This window comes from Ailuropoda melanoleuca, chromosome 3, assembly GCF_002007445.2.
Source record: "Ailuropoda melanoleuca isolate Jingjing chromosome 3, ASM200744v2, whole genome shotgun sequence".
Taxonomy (NCBI): Eukaryota; Metazoa; Chordata; class Mammalia; order Carnivora; family Ursidae; genus Ailuropoda; species Ailuropoda melanoleuca.
This window is the reverse complement of record NC_048220.1, coordinates 27,230,611-27,256,108: the sequence shown is the minus strand read 5'-3', so window position 1 is coordinate 27,256,108 and position 25,498 is coordinate 27,230,611. Positions and strand designations below refer to the sequence as shown.

Sequence of the window (25,498 nt, the reverse complement as noted above, 5' to 3'; positions counted from 1 at the left end):
AAGAGGACAGTTGGCCACCTGTGGATAGGTCTGTGACTGCCCCACCGTGGCTGTCAGGTGGTGCCTAACATTAGGATTGAGTTAGGGCTGATCTTAGACATCGCAGAGGTGAACGTTATCTACTAGAGGTTGATTTCAGAAACCATGTGGAGGATCCTGGCTTCCAGCTCTTTTTTTCCCTCCTGTTACTGCCTAAAATTCTATTATTACCTTTAGAAATTAACTTCTTGTTTTTTCATACATCTCTTTGTGGACAAATGTAGATACTCCCCATAGGGTAACCCCCAGAGGTCATTGAACACCTCTGCTGTATTCCTTTTCACAAGCCGGCAGGGGATGTGTGGCAGTGGAGATGCACGAGGAAGTTGTTGAGGGAATCAAACTAGAGGGGGTGGGAAAGAGGATGCAAAATTTAGAACACTGGGGGGAGGCTGCCCTCTGTAAGCTCTTGGAGTAAGTAAGATGCTCAGAAAGGGAGGGAGATCATATACCCTACCCATCCCTGCACCCAGGTGTGGGGCTGGTAAGTCTCAGCAGGGGAGTGGCACCCGAGCCAGCCTTGCTCCTTTAGGCAGTTCCTGCTTAACTGAGTATGGGCTTTGGGCTAGACCACGGAAAGTGAGGTTACTGGTGAAGAGACAAGGCACAATCCACATCCTTGCGAGAGTTGACCGTTTAGCAGGGGAAACAGACTGACCAAATCTGTTGAGTGTGATGAAGGAGAAAGGGGGCCCCAGGAATGCATAGCAGAGGCCTGATGCGGGTCAGGTGGTGAATGAAGATTTCTAAGATGAAATGTTTGGAGTCTAAGACTTGGAGGTATAGGCTAGCCTGATGAAGATGGGGACAGAAATGAGGAGGGTGGGGAAAGGGCGCTCCAGGCAGAAACAGTAGAGCTAGCACAGCACATTTGAGTGGAGGAGTTCATTTGGGAAGGTGAGGGCCACTTTTGGTTCTGACATAGGGTCAGATTCTTCAGTGGAAGCATTGAGGTTGCTACTGTTACTGCTTCTAAAGCATGTTCCCATCAAGGACCAAGGGAGGATCCATATGTGGCTCATAGGCTTTCTTGGGTGGAGGCTCTTGGTTCAGAGGCTCTGTGTTGTACCACCTCCTCTACCTAGGGCAGGGTCTAATATACTCCTCCTCCCTCCCACCACCCCTGCCTTCAACCCTGCCTCTGGCTCAAGACCACATTAAAGGCCTTCCAACTTGGATGTGGGCCCAGGTTGGAGCTCATTACAGCCCTGTGGCCAGGCCCTCCATTTTCTCTTCCAGGTTAAGACTTGGCAGGCATCAAAGACTGCGAGGAACACCCCACAGGCCTTCTCCCTTAATGATCTCTCTCTGTTCCTCGGTCTGCATGGCCTCCCTAGCCAAGCTTTGCTCACCAGAGCCTCTGGTGACTTTTCGCAAGCTTTTCTTCATTCCAGCAAACAGAATTCAGTGACTAATTGCTGGTATTTTTTTTTCCCCCCTCAAGACTCTATTTATATAGGCTGTCATGTTGGGGGTGGGGAAGAGCAGGCTTTAGTCTTGGGAGGATTGCTGTTTCCTGCTACTGCCATCATTAGACGGAGGCCCATGTGGCATTGATGTCCACACTTTGTCTTTATTCTTGTATTTTTTTTTGTCGTTTCGACATTTGGTTCTTTGAACATCTAACATCCCTTTTATGCTTCTCATCTCCCACAGAAGATTGTTGTATTTTGTCCCCCACCGAAGCTGAGTTTTCCTTTTGTCAGATATCTCACTTTCTTCTTTAATGTATTTTGATCAGTGCGGCCATGTAGGTCTGGGTTTTATTGGGAGCTTTTCATCTTGGCAGTGGCCCTCAGGGCTTGGGTCTTCTTGCAAAAGCCCGGCTCTGCCTCAGGCTCCTGAAGGAGGCCTTTCCTGGCCAAGGCTGCAGAGAGCCCAGCCTGTCATCTGTCCAGGGACATGCTCTAGCCAACAATTTTCAAACTTAAGCATGCATGAGAAGCAACAGGATTTAACCAGGATCTGTTAAAATACAGATTGCCAGGCTGATCCCCTAAAGCTTCTCACTCAGCAAGTCTGGTTTGGGGCCTGAGAATTTTTATTACACATTATTTCCCCGGTGATGCTGGTACTGCTGGTCCAGAGACCACATCTTAAAAACCACCGTTTTAGTGTAATTGTTACTTTACCTTGTGCCAGAGTGTCCACGGCCCTAGAGCAGGGAGAATAGCTGGAGACAGGTTCCCTTTTCCCTGTACTGGGCCCAGCTTTCCAAAATTAGATGATGACAGCTGTTGGCAGTGGCATCGTGATATTTAAACACTTTTACAGTGATTTCACTTGCCCCAAGTCATTTGATACAGCAGATCCTTTGGTTAAGTAACAGAGTTTCTTCAGTTGAGAAGCTCTGATAAGAACTCTTTCTTGGCCTTTCAGCTAGTAGTTTGTGGTGTTCCCCCAGTTGAATCCAAGTTTCTTAGCTCCTGTTCTTGAGCTTTCGGGACTCTGCCACTTACTACATCACTATGTGACCTTGGGGAAAAGTACTTAACTCTCTGTGACTTAGTTTATTGATTATTAAAATGGGGGTAAAAATATCTGCCCCATAGAGTTGTTATGAGGATTGTGTAACTTTTTTTTTTTTTTTATTAGAGAGAGAGAAAGAGCACAAGTTGGGGAGGAGGCAGAGGGAGAGGGAGAAGCAGGCTCCCCGCTGAGCAGGGAGACTGATGTGGGGCTCGATCCCAGGACCTCTGGATCATGACCTGAGCCCAAGGCAGATGCTTAACCGACTGAGCCACCCAGGTGCCCCTTGACTTAACATTTGAAAAATACTTGGGAGCTATGAAAGGACAGCACTCCAGAATTCATTCTCCTCCTGACTGTGAGGGGCTGCCCTTAGTTTTGCATTTCCATTATTACAGGAGCCCCAGGAGAATGTCCCATCACTCACCAGGTAGTATCCCCTGCCATTAGGACAGGGCTCCATCACTTTGGAAGGGCACTTCTTTCTGTGGCCTGCCATCAGGGAGCTGGAGCATAGCAAGCCAGGGGGTGGCCTTTGCCTCCAGGAGTTGAAGACGAGGCTGTTGGCGATGGGCTGGGTCGGTGTGAGAAGTTTAAGACCAAAGGGGAGCGCCTAGGAGAGCAGCCCACATCACCTCATGCCCTCCTCAAGAGCTGCAGCAGTCGAGGCCCTGACGCGCTCAGCCCTGGAATGGCCCTTTGGGGCTTCGTTTAGAGGGAGGAGAAGCCAAGCCTGCCCTTATGGGGTTTTCTCTCTTCCTGCTTCTCCTCCACCTTCTGATTGGGGCATTCGTAGAAGTAGCTGAGGTTTTACGTAGAAGGCTGGCCCTGGTATGTTGTTATTATTGAACCTAGTGAACATGGTATGTCAGGAACTGTTATATTCGATATTTCATTTAATCCTTACAACAATCTTCTGAAATAATCTTCATTTTACCGATGGAGGAGGCTTGGGCAAAGACAGGTTAATTAGGTCTGTCTGGCTCTAGAAGTCATGGTCTTTACCACTGTGACGCTGCCTCCTCGGACCCTGCCCTGTTGTTTCCCTCCGTGGTGCCCTTGTCCCCCTCCCATGGATTCCTGGCCTTATCCTTTTCCCAGGATCCTGGGCCCCTCAGCTCGCTGTCTAGAGTCCAGGCCTGTGCAAGGTCTTTATTAACCTTTGTACCTTCCATAGAACTTAACACAAAGCCTTATACAGAAGGTGACCATATGTTCAATTTACACCTCTTGTCCTAGGGCAGTAATTAATAGTACCTCCTTTCACTCTTTAAAGTGTCCCAGTTTGCACAATAAATTATGTGGTCACTCTACTTACACATGACCATTTCTCCCAACCCAGGGGCACTGGCATTTTAATAGAGGAACCTGAAAGACAGAATTATCATTAAGACTCAAAGAAAGAAATCGCGGATGGTAAAATTTTAAGCACTTTTACAGCCCAGTGGGCAAGAGGATTGAGACAGAGGTTCTACTCAGCACCCCACAAACCTACCACAAAGAACTATGTCTAAGTCCAAACTTGAGGCCTGTGAAGGTCACCAGGCTGGTCTCAGATTTCACAGGGCCAGAGTCCTGTGTGGCTTCGTGGAAGCGTCTGACAAGCAAGGCCAGAAAACGGGAAGGAGTGCCAAATGCTTTTGCTTTTCTGCCTCTCTCGGGCAGAAGCCAGCCTTGCCTAGAGGTTGACTCTCCTAGGCACCTGCGGCTTCCTGCAGGAAAGAGCCAAGGGGGGCTGGCCCTTTCAACAGTGCTGACCTCAAGCCTAGGGAGAGCCTAGACTCAGGGTCCGGGTGCTGGGGGTTCTGCTCACCTCAGGCTCTACCCCACACCTCGGCGTGGGACCGCACCCACCCTCAAGCCTTGGTGTGTGCAAGTCACATTCCGGGCTGTGTCCTTGGCCCGTTTGTAGGCAGCTGGAAACTGCTGTGCATATGTCAGTTCACACTTGAACTAGTTTAATGTTTTTTCTTTTAAGCTGCAATCTAAAATTCAGCCAGACAGGCTTTAACGAGCACTAAATCGTCAAGCCTTTTGTTTCCCTTGCTATTCAAGCCATAGAGATTTTGTATTTGATTCAGCAACAATTGCTGTATCTTAAACCATTTACATTTTGATATTAACTATTTTATGAGCGTAACTTTTTTGTTGGCATCAGAATGGTTCCAGCAGAAGGCCTTTTAACGATTTATTAAAAAAAGAGTTTCAAGGGTCTGTGGAAGGTGATTCTTAACATTTTCTTTGGAGGGAAGAAAGACTTTCATCTGAATTCATTTGGGTAATACATACAGACTTGTAACCTTTTCCCTCCTATCTTAATGACTTTTGCTCTTACTCAGGTCATTCTTCAGGGTACCTTCCTGGTCAAGCCGTCCTTTTTTCAGATTACACCTAACATTGGACTTTTTTGCACAGTGAGTTGTCTAATAAAGTGCCCCTCCGCATGTCCTTGTTGGCTGTTAATTTTGTCTAATAGGAGCAAGAACTATTTTCCATTCTTTGCTCTGGCCACAAGCTGCTTAGCTGAGGACCCTGTGCACACTGGGCCCAATAAGGATTTGTTGACCAAGCGTTGGGACAAAGAGCCTCAGTCAGACAAATAGCATGTTCACAAACGGAACCATCCATCATTCTGTCTGCAGAAGCTGAGAGTAACTGGAGCTTTTCGCCAGTTCTTAAAGATCTTCATGGAGTAGGAAGTCTTCTCTTTCCCTTTAGGCCCCCATTCCTGGTGACTCAGGCCTATGGGCCTCAGGCAAGGGCAGGCGTTAGGGGAAGCTCTGTGTCCTTCCTGACCTGGAGTCCTAAACCTGACTAGGGAGTCAGCAGACCCACTCCACCCAGTTTTTTCCTCCGTTACAGTGTGACAGAAGTGGCTAGGGGCAGGAAACCCATGCTCACTTGAGCCAGGGGATGAGCCACACGAAACGGAGCTAGCTGGAGAGGCCCTGTCAATCCACCCCCACAGAGAACCAGGAGCCTCGGTGCTGCACCTCCCTCTCAGAACCATAACTAATTGTTCATAAAGATCTTTCCAAATACCAATGATGCAAAATATTTGAATGGTTTACCATATTGTTCACCATATTTAAACTGTCTGAAACCTTAAATATCTGAGCAGAACCTCAGCAAACAAAGGATATTTTGGGGATTTGTTATGTATGTTGTACAACAGAGAGATTTGTAGTCTATATGACTTCCAAATCTTGTAAACGAAGCATTTCAGTGTTGTCATTTTCAGCTATAGACCATCCCACGATTGTTGCTTTTTCTTTTGCTATTAAGAGATGGCTCTGTATGTCAATTTTTCTCAATAAAACTGGGGGGAAAAAGAATGGCTCATTCATAAACATTTCTGCAGTTTGTGGCAAAAGCCAAACAGGCCCCGCTTGATTCCATTGGCTCTGATAAAGGGGAGGAGGAAGTTGGAGGAAAGGGTGAGTGGTTGCCCAGCGTACTCCTCTGAGCCCTTGAGAGCAAGAGCTGGGTGAGTAAGGAAGTTCCTTCCTGAGCCACCAAGGGCCTATCAAGAACGTGTATGGCCTGCGGTTCAGAACAAAGATTTGTAGGTGATTTCCCTGTAGCCCTCTTACCCTGTGGATCTGGCCTGCTCTGGTCTCCCCAGCATCTTGGGTGAAGGAGATAAACCACCAGCTGGTATAGATGACCTCAAGTAACATCCTCTCTGTGTTCTCTAATAAACTTGATAAATCTGACTGTGTGAAAAATCTCCCATATGCTTTCGTCTAAATTTTCTTCTGCTTAACCTTGTTACTCCTACCTTGCCTCCCTCAGACTGCCTGAGACAATTACTGGGAGGCATTTGTTGAATAATTATAGGCCACAGATAATTTCTCTTTAGCTCTCAATCTTGAACGTTACCCACCCTGTGGCCTCCCTTTAGCCAGCTCTAATTAGCTTCTTTGATCCTTCCTCCCAATCTCTCCCTCTAGCTTGTTAATTACCTTTCTCCCCCATGAATTCTTTCTGCCCTGCCTTTGTCCATGTAGCCAGAGGATCTGAGAATGACAACCCAGGGCCACTCAGTGGGAGGTGGTACTTCTTTGTCTCCAACCACAGGTAGCCCCTCCTACTTTTGAGAAGCCTAAAAACCCAGGCACTCCTTAGCAGAAAAATAAAAATAGTAATTTTCATTAAATAGTATAATACTTTATGATAAAACAACTATTGAATGCTTGATATTTGCCAGGAATTGTGCTTATCTCCTTATATATTATCATATTTCATCCCCACAACAATGCCAAGGCATACATATTACTAATCCCTGTTTACAGATACAGAAACTAAAGTCCAAAGAGTAAGTAACTTGTTCAAGTCACACAACATGAAAACACTGGAAAGTAGTACTTGAACCCATTTCTCTCTGGTGCCAGAGTAACTTTTATTCATTAGTTGGCTCACTGAGTTTTGGGCTTTTGGTGAAATAAAAGTCAAAATCACTGGCTCTTGGCCTACCCAGGAACACACAAACTAACCAGGGGTTAAGATGTCAGTGATTTACCCTCCGTGTAGAAGAGGCTTTCTGGTGCCGAAACAGTGTGGCGCTTTGGGTGGTGTGGCGCTTTGGGTCTCCATGTTTCTGAACAGTTGGAAATCTCCTTCGGTAGAAAACAAGACTCTGATAAATTCTTGATTTGCTTTAATTCTTAACTTACTTTTCTGACAGTTTCATCTCTTAGATGATTAAGGGAACCATAAGGAAAAGGGCCTTACTGAAGTGATATTCTGAGCAACAGAAAGGGTATGTTCAGTGAAGTGGAAGTGTTGGGGACCTTAGCAGGAAGTGGCCATGTTTGGAGAAGCCAATGGAAACGCAGAACTCTCTGGGTTTGGGGGAAAGCAGATTTTAGAAGGTCCAGGCGCAGACAGATAGGATGTTTGGGCAAGAACTTCAAAAGGAGGATGACTCAGTCTGAGAAGTGAGATGTGCTCAATGCAGTCATAGGTGATTACTGCGGGGAACAAGGGAGGAGATGCCTAGAGGCCAACATGGTCGCACGGCAAGACATTAGAGTGAGTTTCTGTGTAAGAGATGAAAAAAGGTGAACAGGGGCGCCTGGGTGGCGCAGGTGTTAAGCGTCTGCCTTCGGCTCAGGGCGTGATCCCAGTGTTCTGGGATCGAGCCCCACATCAGGCTCCTCAGCTGGGAGCCTGCTTCTTCCTCTCCCACTCCCCCTGCTTGTGTTCTGTCTTGCTGTCTCTCTCTCTGTCAAATAAATAAATAAAATCTTAAAAAAAAAAAAAGAAAGAAAGAAAAAAGGTGAACAAACAGAGAAGGGTGTGAAGCTCTGACAACACTGTCAGGAATACCAGGGGGGTAAGACCTGGGATGCTGAGAACAAAGGGACCTGCCCAAGCACTTAGTGTTCAGAGTGCGTGTATGGCTAGGAGGGCATCAGCCCCCTGCTTTGGCAGATGAGTCATTGCAGCAGGTGAGGGCATCCCTGTCCTCCCTTCTAGGTTTGTTTTGCCTCTCCTCTTTTAAGGAGAATGGTCTTCCTGGGGCATCTGGGTGGCACAGTCAGTTAAGTGTCCTCCTCTTGGTTTTAGTTGAGGTCGTGATCTCAGGGTCATGAAATCGAGCCCCGTGTTGAGTGTAGAGATTTCTTAAATACGTTAAACTTTAAGGGGGGGGGCTTTAAAAAAAGGCAGGGGGAAGTGAACACACACATGCAACTACACCCCAGATCAAGCAACAGAACTTTGTCAGCACCCCAGAGGACTCTCTCATGCTCCCTCCCGATTTGAACTTCCTTTTCAGAAAGATTTGCCATCCTGGGAGCTTCGGTGAGTGTTACAGACATAGAGGGACTGCATTTTAGGGAAGCATTCATCAGAATCTCATGATAATCTAATAGGTTAGGTAGAGAAATAATGATAAAGACATGTGGATTTGTAGCTCCTTGAACAATCGGACCTAATAGATGTGTGTTTACAAATGGTTCAGTGTCCACATCGGAGTCTTGACTGTGTTGTTTTTGTGCCAAAGATCTCACATCAGACCTTGTCCTGCCCCGCCTGCATTCATATTCTTATATGAGGACATGGGGACAGACGACACAGATCAGAAAGGGCTAACCACCATGCTGGGTATGACAGAATGAGGATCCCAAGGTATAGTGACATGCCAGGATGAAGGGCTTGGGTAGCAAAGTGACATTTTAAATCTTGTTACTGAATTCTTAATTTTACAAAAGCGCATATTGTTTAAAAAAATAAATCCTACCACTGAGAGACAAATATATGCTGTCCTACTACCCATACCCTTTGGTAACTTGGTTTTTGCCTTCTGTACTTAGGTTCAGGGCCATGTTGGAGAACCCTGGGCTCATCATGTGAACAGCTTTCAGGGGATTGGATCTAGGCAGGCCCAGTATGAGTCAGTTCTGCAACACTACTGCCGAACACTTGTATGTGACCTGAGGCAGTTGCAGAGCGATCCTAGGGCAGAGGCAGCTGGGCCCACTGGACTCTGGAGGGGTTGGCCAAGCGGGACCCCTGCAGGTAGGTTTGCCAGATTTTGAGGGGAGCTTTCTCTGGGCAGTTGATTATCCCTAAGCTTCGGAAGGGGTACCTGTCAGGACAGAGTCAAATGGCCCTCTCTATATTGAGAGGGCAGACTTGGGACCAGTGTGTGTAAATAAGCTTCATGAAAGCAGATTTCAGCTCCTTATCAGAAGACATTTTTCAAGCAATTAGAAAAGTTTAAAATTCAAGGCAGCGGAAAGCTGCCTTGTTTGATGGGGAGCCCCTATTGCTCTAGTCTTCAAATACTGGACAGTCCGTTATCAGACGTGCTATACCAGGTAAAAGGTGGTCAATTGGTTCTAATTACCCCAAATGTTGGCCCTCACATCAGTGCCAGACATGTCAGTATGGATCAGGTGGAACATTTATGAAAAATCAGGTTTTTTGAGCCCCATCTGCTGAAGCTTTGATTCAGTATGTGTAGGGTAGGGGTTAGAATCTGTTAGAATTTTGTAAAAGTGCCCCAAGTGCTCATTGGTGAAGTGGCTGATCCTACAACTGGTACAGCTAAAGTACAATATCTTGTGCAAGAACATCTTAGGCCAGAAAGTAAAGACGTGCTTAGAGAATGATGGAAATAAGTAGAAAAGACACAGAAGCCAGTATGAAAAGGCTCTGGTGGTTAAATCAGGGATAATGTGAGCATCAAAATAATGATAGAAATGGATTATAACCCATAGATTAATTAAGAATCCATGAATCCATACTGATAGAAATGAGTAAGTGAGAAAAAGCCTCTTCTTTCACATAGACTGCCAGCACAGACAGGTAGAAGCAGTGACCGAGTTTGAATATCATCATTTGACAAACATCACAGTAATAATAATTTTGAGGAAGAATAATCAGTGAACACCAGAACCAGTGGGTGAAAGTTTGATGAGGAACAGGTTGTCTTCATATCTCAGAGTGTGTCTCCCCACAAAATATGTATTCATTTCAAAGGGACAAATAGCATCTTCATAATGGAGAAATCTGGCAGACACCACTGTGACCAGTAATCCAAGTGAACACGGCCCATAGTGGGCCTCCCTGACGTCACGTGTCTCCTGATAAGATGCACCGAGAAAAACACAACATTCCTTTTTGCGGTGTTCCTGCGAACATGGGTAACCTCAGTCTAACCATGGGAAAACATTAGACTCAGGAATGTTCTGCAACTGGCCTGCGCTCTTCAAAACTGTCAGTGTCATGAAAGACGAAGACAGGCTAAGAAGGGAGTGTCGGGGAAGAGGGGACTTGAGACATGCTGCTGAATTCATGGTGCCAAGCCCTGGATTGGCCCAGAAACCAAAATTATTCTTATAAAAAGGATATTTTGGGGGTGGGTAAAATCTGAATATCTGGAGATCATATATTGACTTTAATTTCCTCATTTTGGTAATTGTGCTGTGGTTCTTAGGAAACACACTTGATACATTTAAGGGTAAAGAGGCAACTTACTCTCAAATGTTTCAGGAGAGAAAATAATATGTCTAAATATAAATAGTAAGAAAATTAAAAAGCAGGTGTGGTAAATTGTTAACAATTGGTGAATCTTAATGGGAGTTCTTTTACTCTTTTGTAACTCTTCTGTAAGTTTCTTGTGTAATTTTCTGTAAGTTTTAAAGTGCCCAGTCTGAAACCAATGAGGGGGAAAACAAAACAAAAAAGTGTCCCTGGTGATTGTGATGTGGAGTTATGTATGAGAGCTAGCAGATGTCTGTTAAGGTTCTTTGGGGCTACACCCTCTGAGGCCCTGTTTCTCTTTCCAGAAGTGGGCATTTGATCTGTATGTATGTGTGTGTGTGTGTGTGTGTGCACGCACGTGCAGAGGGCCTCTTAGAGATACTCTTGTGAGCACTATCATTGTGAATTTTGTGTGCCCCACATTTGCTTACACGACTGGCTTCTGGTTGTGAACTGTTTATGAATGGGTCCAGTGGTACTCCTTCCCCTCCCCCGTGTCCAGCTGGAACTTCTGAAGTGGCCCAGTGCGGTTCCCATCGTCCCAGTTGTGGTATGGGCCTCACGTTACAGGCTGGATGTTTTGGTTCTACTGGGGGCTTCACTTTCATGTGGAAGAGTTGTATGTAGTATTTGTTCTTTTGGTGAACCTATTCTCTTTTTATTCAAGTTGGTAATTGTCCATCTCTTGATTGACTAATTGCTTGCTTACCCCCATTAATACCTAGATGGCAGGCTAATATAGATCCCTAACGAACTGCCTATTTCAAGATTGCACATTCTGCAAATCCTTGTGTTCCACAGATTAAGGCCACACGCTAGGGCACAGACAAGGTGAGGCCAGCAGAGAAGGAATCTTTCTCTCTGGGCAAGAAGGTGAGGAGGTACCACTTCCATCAGGCAAGATTGCAGATGATTAAACCTGACCACATCCTCCCCTGAGATACGCCCCCTTTCCACACTGCGTAGATTCTTCTCAGGTAGTGTTCACAACAATGGCAGTCTTTTCCCTCTGTTATTAAGAGAATGAACAAAAGAATCCTACTTAGAAATCCTACTTAGAAATATAGCGAGACTCATGAGAGAGCGCATACCCCGATGCGTGGACAAGCCTAGAGTCTAGGTTGGGACTGGGACTCTGGAGGACACAGGCTCTGCTTTGGGGGTTTCACCTTGGTGTTTATTCAGCCCCAGGTAATGAGTCAGCCTAACCCTTATTTTCCTCCAGAAGTCTGCCTTTTCCAGTTTTCTTCCTTTTCCAGTTTCTTGAACTCCCTTTTCAGTCCTTGTTTTCCACTTCACCCCAAACAGGATCTCTGTGTGTTTCCTGTTACTGTGCACACGGCCCCAATGTCAGCGGCATCTGCTTTGTGGCTGTACGACCCTAGAGTTACACGGGACCCCACCCTGAAATGGGCCTGTGCTTGGTTTAATGCTCTGCCCTTTCCATGTTGAGGTTTCTAATAGTTTTTGAACATAGGCCCCCACATTTCCGTTTTGCACTGGCCCTGAAAATTACATGGCCCGTCCTGAGTGCCAGAGAGGGAGAAGGGCAACTCATGGGCTGCGCTGTCATGGGGCCCATGGCTGGGCTTGGCTGTACACTCTGGGATCAGCTGAACCACCTTCCCCCCAGACTGCCCCCCAACACTTGCTCAGCTTTGCTTAGCTGAAATATGATCTCTGACCCTTGGCAGATTGCCTACATCGGTCACCCTGACCCAAACTGTTTGGTTTCTGCAAATGTAATCATTTCCATTTCTGTGATCTACCCCCCCAGCCCCACCCAAGATTTACAAAGTAGCAGCTGCTGCCATCCCTCTGCACACAGACAGCTGACTTGCCTGCTGATTGTGAACATCTCAGTAATCCAAGTGCTAATGGTATTTATTCAGTCCAGCCGGCTTAGCCCTGAACAAGGTTTAGTCTCATTTATCTCGTCGGAGACGAGCTACGTCCTTAATATCCTTCTGTTGACTTTGAGCACACCAGCGCCACTGATGTTGCTGAGAGGCAAGCCAGGCCCCTGCCCTTTTAACTCACTCAAATCCCCCAACTGTCAGGCTCCCCACCTTCCAGCCAGCAGGAACCACCTTTCCGCCCTGCCCCCTGCATGGGCCACAGCTCTGGTCCTGAGTCTGTGGGCTGGGAGGGGGATGAGGCCAGCATATATGTGCCCGGGGCATCTGTGTTCTCGAGGATATGGTCTGGGCTCTTTGTAGCAAAACCACCATAATTGTAATGTTCCCATCACATTGCGCTGGCTGCATTTTGGCATTCGTTAGCTGTTATACCTTTAACACAGGTAGTTTTAGCTCAGCCTCGCAAGTGAGGAAACAGAAATGAAGGGACTTGCCCAAGATTATCAGCGCTTTGTTGACAGGATTGCCACCAAGGGTTCTCCAGGCCCTGGCCCTTGCACATCCCCTAACCTCACTCAACTCTTTGGGGGCATTTCATCTCCCAAAGCACAGAGTAATGAACATTCAGAGCCCAAGGCTGAGCTGCTGGGGGAGGGAGAGGCTCTGAGAGCATGTTGGTCCTGCCCCTCCACAGTGGATTGCTTCAGTGCCCAGCTCACCTGTCCCTGCCTGGCTGGACTGAGTGTCGTTTGGAAAAACAAGCTCTACCTTCCCCACCTTCCCTCTGCTGTGTTCCTTAGCCCCTCAATTGGGCAGTACTAAAAGACTGTTTTCAGGGGGTATTATATGGAACCCCTGAAGCGAGTATTGCGCCACCGAAGCCTGGTGTAGGGCCCAGAGTTACATGGGCACCTTTAAGTTATACAGGCGGAAAGGTCCCGGGCTGTTGAGGCCATGCTTGGCCACAGGCCCATGTTTAGCCGATGGTCCTGCTCTCCTCACCCAAGTTCTTCAGGACTCTGCTGCAGATGAGAAAGTAAATTTATTGCCTTATAAAAATGATTTTAGCAAGTGACAAAGTATTGGGCTTTTGCTTTTTCCCTCTGGTTTCTTTCTGTGTGAGTTCTGTTCTGTCCTACCTTAATGAGCTTCTCTCCTTGGGAATGGGGTGGGACCCGGCCACTGTCTTCATGACTGTATGTGCTCCTGGCTTATAGCAACCTGTCTTACGGAGAAGAGAACCTTTTGTCCTGACGCCGTTGTAGGCTCAGGGCTCTGGTTGCCCAGTCCTGGGTGACCCACAGAGACCATGGTGGTGGCAGGCTATGACAGACCAGCACCCAATCCACAAGCCCTTCACTGTGGCTTAGGGAGTTGGGACCCACCCCATCAGGACCAGAGTGGGAGAGGGAGCAGGGTCTCAAAGGAAGGGAGGCAAGGGTGTCAGTACCGGGAGGTGGGACGGAAGGGATGCTGGGCAGATGCAAGCTCGCACCACATAGCCACAGCCAGCCCAACCTGGGAGTGATAAGTTATGCCTGGTTCACAAGGTTCCGCCATCTCATCTCCTGTCCCCAGGACCACTGTCCTGAGGCAGACCCTGCTCCTGGGCCTTCTCTGGTGTCTGTGTGGCTTGAAGGAGCTTGTCACCAACTCTTCATTTTACTTCAGGTTTGGTATTTGCTGCGGCAGGAGGAGCAGGAGCAGGTTCTGCTTACTGGGTGGGGTCTGGGTCCTGCATCACCCTTCCTAGGTCCCAGCCAGCAGACGTCCTTGGCGCTATCAGCAGCATGGCCTCCTGACCTGTACCTTCTTGTCAGCTGCACCTCTTGACCCCATTTCCGTGACTTTCTAGGACAGCTCTTCATTCAGTGGTCTCGCCTCTCCACACACACTCATGCTGTTCCCTGGGCACCTGCCCTTCCTCCTGTCCATAAGCTATCTTCTTTAGCCTCCTGCAGTGTCTCTTCTCCAATGCAGCCCTCCTGGCTCTTCTAGCCCAGGCCCTCCGGTTCTTTCTCAGCACCCCCACCAGCCTTAGGTTCATAGCCACTTGGCCTAGCCTAATGTTATGTATCTTTCATTCCCTCTGTAACTTCTAAGTAAGATCTAGTGGTGTGGTCTCTCTCCTATGTGTGGGTCCTGGCTTGTTCAGTGGCAGAGAGCTGGCTGAGCTTCCCCAAAGACCTGTCCTACATGTGGGGGCTTCCCTGAGCGGCTGCCTAGCAGTGGCTCACCTCTACATCTTTCCTAGGACAGGCTGCTGTCTGGCCCTCTGTCACTTACATCGGGGCTCCCGTGGTTAAGAAGTACCAGGGAAGCCATATCTCTTACTGGCTTTTGGTGTCTTTCCTTCCCTCCTAGTTAGTTTATTCTCTCTTTGGAGGATCCCAGGGATTTGCCTACATGGTACGTGCCCTCTTACTTACTTTGTTTCTTGTTGGTGCTTTGCTTCCTTTAAGGGTCTGAGCCTTCTCTCCTCCTAACAAGTGAGACGTGGGTGAGCACAGTTCCTCTCTCTCCCAATACTGCCTCATGTCGTGACAGGGCTGCTTCTCTGGGTGGTACCCCGGTGGGTCCCTATACCCAGCGTGCTCAAGTGGATCTCCTAGAACACCTCTTGTCTTCCAGGGTTGGCCGGGTGGTTATCTCACATCTAGGTCTTGTTCTCAGATCTGTAGACAAGCACAAAGCTCCATGTGCTTTCTTTGGAGGACCTTGTCCCTGCCACTGTGTGGGCCTGTGAGGGATGGTGCTCCCTGTGAGGTTGATGTGATGTTGGGTCTCGCAGCCCCCCTTCCTTGGGAGTCAGCGTTTGACGTTTGTTTGAATTTCTCAGCATGGTCATCTTTTCCTAGAAAAGACCCTGCCTGTTGCGGGTGAGCGTTCCTCAGGCACATGATGGCAGAGACAGTCTTAATTAGCTCACGCTTTGATGAAGCAGCTGCCTTTCTCAAGTGGGGGGAGCAGGGGGCAGGGGAGAGGCTCAGCTCCCCGGCCCCCCTGCATTGGTGCCCACCTGCCTGTCTGGAGAGGAACTGTCAGGTTCCCTTCCCCAGAGGCCCAGGCCCATCTTCAGGCTGCTCCTGAGACACACCAGTGGAGTTGCAGTGGGACAGGCTGGCACCCACCCTGCACGTCCTTTCTGGCTGAGAGGATGCAGAGAGACCCACGCGCCTCCCATTTACAGCAGGAAAACTGGCTCAGTGTGCTGATTCTTCTTTGAAGCTTGAAGCTGATGCCTGGTAGGATGGGGCGCCATCACCATGCCATTGGGCTAGCTTTGACAGAGCACCTGCTGTGTGGCAGGCCCCCTCCTGCAAGCAGCACTGTGAACTCTCTTGTTACCTGCCTCCCGTTTCCTCTGGGTCTCAGACCCTGCCTCACTCTCCACGATGCCATGAAGGCCCCTTGCCAGGGTTGGGGCTAGGAGGAACGTGTGCTCTTTGGGTCTCCAGGGAGCTGGTGGCTTGCTAAGGTGAAGCAACCAGAGCCAAGAAGAGACTCGGTGCCCTTTGTGGGCTGTCTGGGTGAGTGTGACAGCCACTCTGTGACCTCTGGTCTGGCCCCTACCCTTCTTTCTCTCCTCGGGCTTTTCAGGAACCCGCCACCTTTCTTTGAGGCCTCCTAAGTATCTGGCGAGGGAGCCTTGACCTCCCTCGAGGGCCTAACTACACAGGTCCCTGTGCTTGACACTTCCTCCCTCACTGATCACTAAATTGATCTTGGAAAGCAAGAGGTTCCCAGACATGTCTCCTGCCTGGCACCCTGCCCTGTGGAGTTCTCACCAGCCGGGCCCCTATGCTTTCATCCAGGAGAGTTGTGCCTGAATGTTTGAACCTCCTCGCTCTTTCTCCAGCCTAGAATGGGGAGAGGAGTTGGAGAGGCAGCTCTAGGCTTTGAGTGTTACAGTGTTGCTGTGTGTGGGTTGGTACAGTCCTGGTTGTGCACATCTGGTCCTCTTTTCCTGGGCCTCATGACATAGGCTGTGTGCTGAGTGCTGAGAACAGGGGGGCAATCACAGGAGCTGCTCTCGTGGTGGGGAGGCATCTGGGTTGGTTCTGTTTTAGTATCTGCTCAGGTTAAGAGGCTTCCTGGATCTCATTCGTTCTTGCTGTCTTTCCCACAAGTGTTAACTACATGTTGTCTGTGTGGTCTACCCAGGAAAGAAAAGAGGAGTGGGGGCCGCAGCGTGTGGCCTGGAGGAGCTCATGCTCAGAGGAGAACAGACCTTTTAGTAATTGCCCCCCAGTGTATGATTGCCTGGGGTGATGGAAGGAAGAAGACCCAGTGAAGGCCTTGGGAGTGTGAAGGAAGACTTTTGTGGGAGGGACACTGAGTAGCACCTTTAGCATCAGGAGATCTTAAAAGAATGGAGGTGATTTCTTTTCCCAGATCACTCCAGCCCATTGCTGCTGGGTGGCAGGACAGTGTGGGAGCCATTGACCCTGTCATTTTGGTCATAGATCTTTGTACCCGGGTAGACGTATAGCCCTTCTACCTGTTCACCTGAGTTCTAGCTTGTCCCAAGTGGGAAGCCTCCCCTGGGCACCTTTCTTTTCCCCAGGGGATGGCTGGTACATTAGCATCCCCTAACCACTCAGGTCCCTAGGCTGAGCACAGTGGCGTGCCCCCAACTTGGTGAGGGGGTATAGTGTCATGCTGTCCTGTGCTTTCCCCCCAGCAACCCAAAGGTCCAAGTAGAGGCCATTGAGGGGGGAGCCCTGCAGAAGCTGCTGGTCATCCTGGCTACGGAGCAGCCTCTCCCTGCAAAGAAGAAGGTGTGTATCTGCTCCTTTCCTCCTGCCCAGCCCCTCGCATATCTGTGGAGCCTGCAGGGCAAGGGTCCCTTTTCAGGTTGTGCCTGTCACCCTTGGGGACCTGAGTGGTCATCCATCCACTGGGTGGCATAGGGGGAGAGGTCCCACTCACCTCAAGTGGCATGGCAGCTTGCCGAGGCATCTGGAGGCCTAGGTTCAGCTCCCATGGTAGTCCGGGCTACCACCCTCTGGCTTCCTGTGCTGGGCCTCTGTCCACCCACTGGGCAATGTTAAAGGTGTCTGACCCCTCTTCTGGCTCTCACAGACCTGTGTTCTGGGGTATAGCTGGACCTGAGGGGGTGGGTGAGGCCGGGGAGAATGGAGGCTGGGCTGGGGTCATTGGGGACACCTCTGGCCGCCTTTGCTAGGCCCTGGAGGAGGGCTCCATGTGGCTTCTCACCCTCTACAGGTCCTGTTTGCACTGTGCTCCCTACTGCGACACTTCCCCTACGCCCAGCAGCAGTTCCTGAAACTGGGGGGGCTGCAGGTCCTGAGGAGCCTGGTGCAGGCAAAGGGCACCGAGGTGCTGGCTGTGCGCGTGGTCACTCTGCTGTATGACCTGGTCACTGAAAAGGTGAGTGTCTGGACCTGTGCTGCGTCCGCGTCGCTTTGCTTTTGCTTCTTGCCTTTTGACCCTAGCCTTTTCCATCCCGCCTTCCATCTTCCTAACGGTGCTCCCAAGAGAATGTGCCAGACTGTGCTGGGCACACAGGGAGGCTATGGCAGCTCCTCCTTGGGGCCCCGCACCCAGAATCTCTGAGCCCTTAGAGAGGGTGTCCTGTGGGAAGTGACAGCTAAACTGAAACCTAAGGGCTGGTGAGGAGCAGTGGGGGGGGGGGAGGCGAGGGCAGAGTGTGCTGGTGGAGGGGCGGTGTGATGGAGGGCCAGAAATGGCCAGGATTGACCCTTCATGGAATGGCAGGTTATTTGTCTAAAGCCTAGGGTGGGGTGATGGGGAGCAGGTGGAACGGAGCAGCTGTGTCTGGGGCCCTCGAAGCAGCCGGAACACCAATTACCCAGAGGCTGGAATGATGCTGTATCTTTAGATTCTAGAAACGTGATCTTTCGATCTTTAGATTCTATAAACATGGAGGTGCCTCCTCTGGGAGCTTTCGCCCTGGGCAGGGGCTCAGAATGGCCGCCCTCGAGGGGCCCAGGGAACCCTGTTGTTGCCACCTGGCAGGAGACTTGGTGCCCAGCCCACTTCGGTCTTTGTGAGCCTGAAAAGTGTCTTAATTAAGAAGAGAGTGCAACCAGCCAGGTCTGGACTTGGAATTCAGCGGCTGCAGAGCGAGTTCGCTGAGCTTTCTCAGCTGTCTCTCTGGCCACACTCTCCCTAGAACAGCTGACTGCGGATTCTGGGGCAGGGTGGGCAGCCACTGGCACCACTGCTTCCCTGCCCTGCCTCAGACTGAGGGGCAGAGCTGTGCGGAACTGCTTCTCCAGCCGCTAGTTGCTGTGGTGTGTGCGCTGACTCTCTGGCGCTCCCTGTCTCTCTGGGCCTGCCTTGTCTTTCATTCTCTGCCGTTTCTCCCCCTCTCCCCCTCTTTCCCACTCCTTCTTCCCCCCTTTCCCACTCCTTCTCCCCCCTCTCTCTTTCCATCTTTCTCTCTCCAAGCTGCAGAAACCCAGAACAGCAGGCAGCCATGCGGTGCGCACATCCGATTAATAAGGCCTGTGCACAGTTGACTTTCTGGCAACAGGCCAGCAAGCCCAGAGAAGGACCTGCATGTCCGCTTGGTGTTTCCCAGGAGAAACTGACCTCTTTCCTCTGGTGAATTAGGTGTCTCTTTGCTGCCCCTAGACCTGGTGTGGCAGGTGCCATGGCCTTGGCATATCACCGAGAGTTACTTGAGCCTGCTGGCCCCCGGAGCTCTCCTGGAGGCTTAGGGTGCTGTGAACACTGGTGTCTCTCTCCGCAGAGAGACAGAGATAGCTGTCCGTCTGCAGGCAGGGAGGGCAGTGGAGGAGTTTCAGCCAGTGAGCTTAGGCCAGATGTCAGCCAGACTGTGCTTGAGGCAGTCGGGGCTTCTCTGTGCTTGTGGTTCCTCAGGAAGAATGAAGGGGCTGGCTCCAGAGCTGTGTGAGGTGGAGGCGTGTTAGGTTGCCATCGAGGTGCCCCCCACCCTGAGAGTGTCGTGGAAAAGTAGCAGGTGCTTACCTGTTACCATGGAAAGTGGACCCACCTCTCAGGTTGTTGCTTCTGCAGAGAAGATGAGATGCTGGCCTCTGGTCAGGAGTCCACATCCACTCCTGCCTCCCTGGAGCTGAAGGGACGTGGGTGCCCCACCCACTGGTTCCTTCCACGAGCGTTCCCTGGGTGTCTGCCCTGCTCAGTGTTGGTCTAGGTCCGCGGTCCCTGCCCTCCTGGTGCTTGGGGCAGACTTTTGTCACAGTAGCACCTGGAGCATGTGGGCCACAGAGGCTTACACTCGGGGAACTGACCTGTTCGGGCAAGTCAGGGAAGGCAGTGAGATCTCGGGGTGAGTTAACTGTGGAGTTGGAGTTAGGTGGGAGTGAGCCTCCAAGCTGCACCTTAAAGGCTCTGGGGGACAGTTCGTGTGACAAGTGCGCAAGTGAGGGCATGTATGGGGACGAGGCCAAGCACAGGTCCGGGTAGACCCTGCAGGGCCTTGAAGTCTTTGGGAAGGGATTTAGTTATTAACATCAGAAATGCCTAGTTGGGCCGGGTGTGGGCTGGACAGCAGTCTGCCATCAGCGGCTGGAGGGGGCAGGTCGGGGGTGGGAGGCAGGGGACTGGCAAGTGCAATGAGGAGCCGTGGACGTGGGGCAGAGGCCGAGGGCAGTGGGGACTTGGGTGTTCCAGAAGTGCAGCTGGGGCCCGTGGGGTAGCTTGGGAAAGGACTGTCAGAGTCCTCTCATTCTTTTCTGCGCGAGGATGCTGGTCCCTGCCCCTCCCTGCTTCCTCCACCAGCCCCAACAGACCCCAAGGCCATCAGGTGGTGCTCTGTGGCCCCTGCTGTTTGCCTGGGCTTTCCTCTTGCCTTCCCTGTCCTTGGCATGCCTCATTCTCACCTGGCGTAAGGCAGAGATTCCTCTTTCTTCTCGCAGGTACATTTAGTACAGCCAGTAAAGCACATCTCCACCCCCTGCTCCCCCTCCCCCTCTGCCTAGCCTTCCCCCGACATTTGAAAGAAGCTGGTCACTCATCAGGCTTCAGGCGTGTCCTGTCTCTGGCAGCCTGGCAGGCGTGGCTCCCACCATATTGTGCTGATGGGGCTGAGTTTCTGTACTTTACAGCTGCCAGCCAAGCATGTGACTTTCTGTCCAACTTGTCTCAATTCCCCAGGCCCTTGGCATGATAGCCACACACAGCCAGGGCTCTGCATGCTCTGGGCCTCAGCCGGACTCTCATGCCCCATGGACTAGAACAGCCTGACATTCTTCAAACAGGAGGTGGGCCTAGGCCTGTTGTTGCCGCCCTCCTGTGTGCGGACCCTCCACCCTCGTCCCCTTGGACAACTCCCATGTAGCCCTCCAAACTCAGGAGAACGCCGTCCTATTCCCTGCGCCATGCCCTCACTCCTCCGAGGGCGTGGGTCTAGCGGAGGGGAGGATGGTGCTGCCGCTGCTGTGCGGCTGCCGTGCGCTGCCGTGTAGACGGTGTAACTCTCCTTGATACCCGAGCCCCTGTGGCCGGGTGTGCTGGGCACTGTGTGTGCTCACTACCCCAGTGAGTCATCCCAGTGGTCCTGAAGGGCTCATGTCGTCGCATAAGAGATGACGCAGTGCCAGCCCAAGGCCGTTTGGCTGTCAGTGCTGGAGCCGAAATGGAAGCCAGACTGTTGGCCTCTGCAGTACACTGCTGACCTCAAGTTACTGTGCTACTTAGGAACTACTCAGTAGCTCCTTGAGGGCAGGGCTCGTGTCTCCATCTTGGTTTCCCTGGCTTGTTGCACAGCTGTTTTTGATGAATGGATGGATGGGTGGGGGAGCGTGTGTGAAGCTGTGAATCCAACTGGCCTTCTCCTGTGTTGGGCCTTTGAGGCCCAGAAGGATGGAGGAAGATGGGGCGGACTGATGGTTAGCCATTTGCCTTCCTGTCTGGATGGCGGCCCTGACTGCTCTCCGTGTGTTCTCTCCCCCAAACCTACCCCTGGTGCCTGGACGTGCGGGCGACAGATGTTCGCTGAGGAGGAGGCCGAGCTGACCCGGGAAGCGTCCCCGGAGAAGCTGCAGCAGTACCGCCAGGTCCACCTCCTGCCGAGCCTGAGGGAACAGGGCTGGTGCGAGATCACCGCCCGCCTCCTGGCTCTCCCCGAGCATGATGCCCGAGAAAAGGTGCTGCAGACGCTGGGCGCCCTCCTGGCCACGTGCCGGAACCGCTACCGTCAGGACCCGCAGCTCAGCAGGACGCTGGTCAGCCTGCAGGCTGAGTACCAGGCTCTGGCCACACTGGAGCTCCAAGACGGCGAGGATGAGGGATACTTCCGGGAACTGCTGGGCTCCATCGACAGCTTGCTGAAGGAGCTGAGATGAGGCTGCTCCCTGACACCGGGACTGGACTGGGACGTTCGTGAGGTTGACAGGCACCAGCTTGGGTGGGCTCTTCAGGGGACACCAGCCAGGAGGGAGGACTTCCCTACTGGGGCCTGGGCATCATCTGAGCAGTGCTGGCTTGGCCATTAAATGGAGGCATGAGGGCCATTGTCTGTTGTGTGTCTCTGCAGACTGGACACAGTCCTGTGGTTGGGGGAACGTGTCTAGGAGCCCCCACGTCGTTGGGTAGATAGGCATCTGAGGGGCCCCTGATGACACGGCGGATGGTCATCCCAGGGCATCCAGTAATAGGCCCCCATGGGAAGGGTCTGGGCTCAGGAGTTGGAAAACCCTGGCTGGGACCCAGCTCTTTCCCACCCGGTAGCTCTGTGACCTTGGCAAGTCATTTACCTTCCCCTGAGCCTGTTTTCTCAACTGTCACAGGGGAGTACCATTAAGTGTGAGAAAACATGCATAAAGCACTACAGCAGGGTCGGGCACCCATGCTCGTTCCCTCCCCCACCAGGCTCTGGGGGAAGGTCTGGGGGCTCATCTCACTGCCTCCTGGGCCCCGAAATAGCTTTGAGGCCCCTGGCAGTGGTGCCCTGTCAGCCCCGGCAACTTATGGGCTGGGCTGGAGCCGTTGGTGCTGGGACCAGGGTGCTGGGAGGACTGGGGGTAGCTTGCTGCACTCTGGAGGGCACTTGGGTGTGGGCCTCACTCCTGGAGAGGGTGATCTCCCTAAAGCCGGAAGTAGGAGCCCAGGCCCACCTGAGAGGGCAGAGGTGCGCCTCTGTGCCCTAGCCCTTCCCCTGTGTCAGCCGAGGTGCGCTGCGGAGGCAGCCTCGGAGGCGGGGGCAGCCGAGCCTGGCGCGTCCCGGCCCCCACCCCACAGAGGCTGAGTGCCGGGCTGGGAGCCTGCTGCAGGTTGCCACGGCAACCCCGGCCCTGGGCTTTCCTGATTTGGATTCTGGTGCGTTTGTTTTTCAGCCTTTCCCAGTGCATCACAGGCTCACTCCTCCTGCTGCTTAGGCAGCCCCTCCTGGCCTCTGTGAGAAATCTCCCCAACCTGGCCTGGCATGTAGAAATCTCAGCCTCACGGAGCTCTGGGGGAAACTGAGACCCGGACAAACATAGGGTAGTGGGTAGCTTCCTTCCCTGCAGTCCCTTTGCTTGGCCTCACCCAAGAGGCCTCACCTCTTCTGCCCACCTCATGCCACAACACACAGGAGGCTCGGGAGAGAGCTGTCGCCTGCACACCACCCTCCCAGGAAGGCAGGAGGGAAGCAGGAGCCTGTTTTGCAGGGTGGGAAGCCTCACGGCTCAGGCATCGTGGGGATCAGACCCAAAGTCTACCATGTATCGGGTATTTTCTGCTTCGTTGCCTTTAAAACCTTTAATTGCCTTCTGAATATGTTTTACAGATGAGGAAATCATGGCTCAGAGAGGCTGAATGGGCTGCCTGAGGTCACACAGCTTTTGAGTGGCAGAGGTAGGATTTGGTTCCAACATGCTGTGGAAGGCTTGACTCTGTGGCTCAGAAGGTGACTGTGTTTAATTAGACAGGCAGGGGTGGGAGGACCAGCATGGATGGCAGAACAGCTGCTCTGTGGTGAAGCAGGGCAGGGTTCAGAAAGGAGGTGCCGGGGCCTGGCTAGGGCCAAGGTCAGAGGTTCCTTTAAAGATGGTGTCAGCAGACTCTGTGGGTGAATTTGAGAGAGGAGGGTGGGAGGATGAGGTGGCCCTGGCACATAATGGGAACAAGGAAGGCTCGGGGTTGGGGACAAGTTGGGTATGGGGGGTCGTCCTGGCAGAGTTGAGCGCTGAGGTGGTTGAGCGTCTGCCTTCGGCTCCGGGGAGCCTGCTTCTCTCTCTCCCTCTCCTTTTGCCCCTCCCCCTGCTTGGGCTGTCTCGCTCTCTCTCAAATCAATAAATAAAATCATAAAAAAAAAAGAAGCTAAAAGGAGACTTTGGGCCATGAGCTCTTTGTGGAGAGTGAAGGCCAGGGCATGTCAGTGGGACTGAAGGGGCATCTGGGGGCTGCGGTGAGGGGAGCCACACCAGTGCCATGGTGCTGAGCGCACAGGCTAGGTGGTTTGACTGCTGCTACCCTGTTCCCCACCCCACATCCACACAGGCAAGACACAGGGAAGGGTGAAGTTTGGTCTGCATTCCTCTTACTGTCCTCTGACTTTCTGGACCTTGAAGCAGAACAAACTGGACGGAGGCAGCATGTGACCCAGGGCTTGGGCTCAGGCCCAGGCCGCTTGGCTGTGGGTTCTGGTGACAGCCCCCAGTGTATCACTGATTGTCTGCAAGCTAAAAGCAGACTTTCTCTGTCCTCCCTTTGGGTGCCGTCCTGGAAACCTGGGCTCACAGTTAGGCAGAAAGTGGTAATGCGGGCTGTAGCCACCTGAACTCAGGGTGATGTGACTTCTTCCTGCTACGGCCTAGAGGCTACTCTCCTCTTCTTCCACCCCTGTCACATGCTGGGGCCTTATGGCAAGGACAGGATGGAGAGCCCTGACTGGCTGACACCCTCCAGGCCCTGGATGATTATTGCTTCCCCACTCCTCAGCAGGGCTGAATGAGGCCCTCTCTGTGGGAGGCTGACAGGGATGGGGAGTGGAGTGGTCGTCTGCGTCCCCACTCCACCTCTCAGCAGACTTGGTTTTCATTAATTCACTTGTTGATTTATTCTTTCATTCAGATTGTGTTTGTTGAGCACTTACCCTGTGTTAGGTCCCAGGGTTCTGAGGTTGGTAAGTCACAAGCCCTGCTGTCAGGCTGCTCACGGTCTGGTGGGGGAGATAGCATCAGTGTGACATGTACTGTGATGGGCGAGGCCTCGGTCAGTTGGAGCTGGAGGGGGTGGTCAGAGGAGGCCAGTGATAGCCAAGCTGAGACCCGAAGGACATTTGGAGAACAAGTCAGCTGAGGTAGGGAAAGAGTTTCAGGCCCAAGAAGATAGAGGAAGACGTGTGCTGAGTGAGAGCAGTCATTGGAAGAACCCTCATGTTCAGTAGAGCTGAGAGAAGTGTCGGGGTGAGGGGCCAAGCAGCCACATGGAGCCATGGGCGTCGAGGGGACCGCATTGTCCAGCACCTCGTCAGCCTTGCTAAGGAACATGCCCTCATCCGCATGGAGGGGGATGCAAGGGCTGGCTTGTAGGCATTCTCCTGGCTGCTGCTAAGTCATTTGCTCACTCTTTCATCCTGGTTTAGTACAGTTGCATCTACCAGGTCCTGTTCTAGGGCAGGAGGTGCTCAGAGGAACAGTGGCGGGAGGGCCGGACTGGGACGAGTATGTGGATGCTAAGAAAAAGAGTCTTCAATGGCATTCAAGCAGTGAATGCCAAGGAAAATAAAGTACCAGGGGAGAGAGTGTTAGGGGCTTGGACCTAATGGTCAGGGAAGGCTTCTCTGGGAGATGCAGCATGAACAGAGGAGGCAAAGCAGTGAGCCTGGGGGGTCTGGGGCAGGGCTTTGTCAAGCAGAGAGATGGCAGAGGCAGGTGCTGGAGGAGGAGCGAGAATCCCAGGTGAGGAGAGGAGAGCAGGCAGGGGAGGGCAGATCTGCTGGCTGCGGCCAGGGCTTGAGGGGTTTCTTTGCATCGGTGCTGCTGGAGAGCTGTGGGCCCAGGAGAGATCTAATGGGAGTGACACTGTAACAGGCTCACTCTTGCTGCATGGTGAGAGCAAACAGCCCAGCAGGGATGGCGGCAGGGATGGCGGCAGGGACGGTGACAGGGCCTGCGCCGTGTCGGCTGCAGCGCCAGGTGGGAGCTGATATGATTTGAACCAGGGTGCTGGGAGAG

General features: G+C 51.9%; 1 protein-coding gene across 5 annotated transcripts in view; it reads left to right on the top strand.

Annotated features, from left to right (window-relative positions):
- SIL1 (SIL1 nucleotide exchange factor) overlaps positions 1-21,850 on the top strand; it is a 209,799-nt gene extending 187,949 nt beyond the window's left edge. For all 5 annotated transcript variants that reach the window (XM_034656085.1, XM_019795885.2, XM_034656087.1 and 2 more), the window contains 3 exons: positions 17,047-17,143; positions 17,592-17,756; positions 21,326-21,850. In XM_034656085.1, coding sequence (XP_034511976.1) covers positions 17,047-17,143; positions 17,592-17,756; positions 21,326-21,682 — 619 coding nt within the window. In that variant the 3' untranslated portion in view covers positions 21,683-21,850. The remainder of the gene's footprint in view (positions 1-17,046; positions 17,144-17,591; positions 17,757-21,325) is intronic.
- Positions 21,851-25,498: the final 3,648 nt, after the last annotated feature.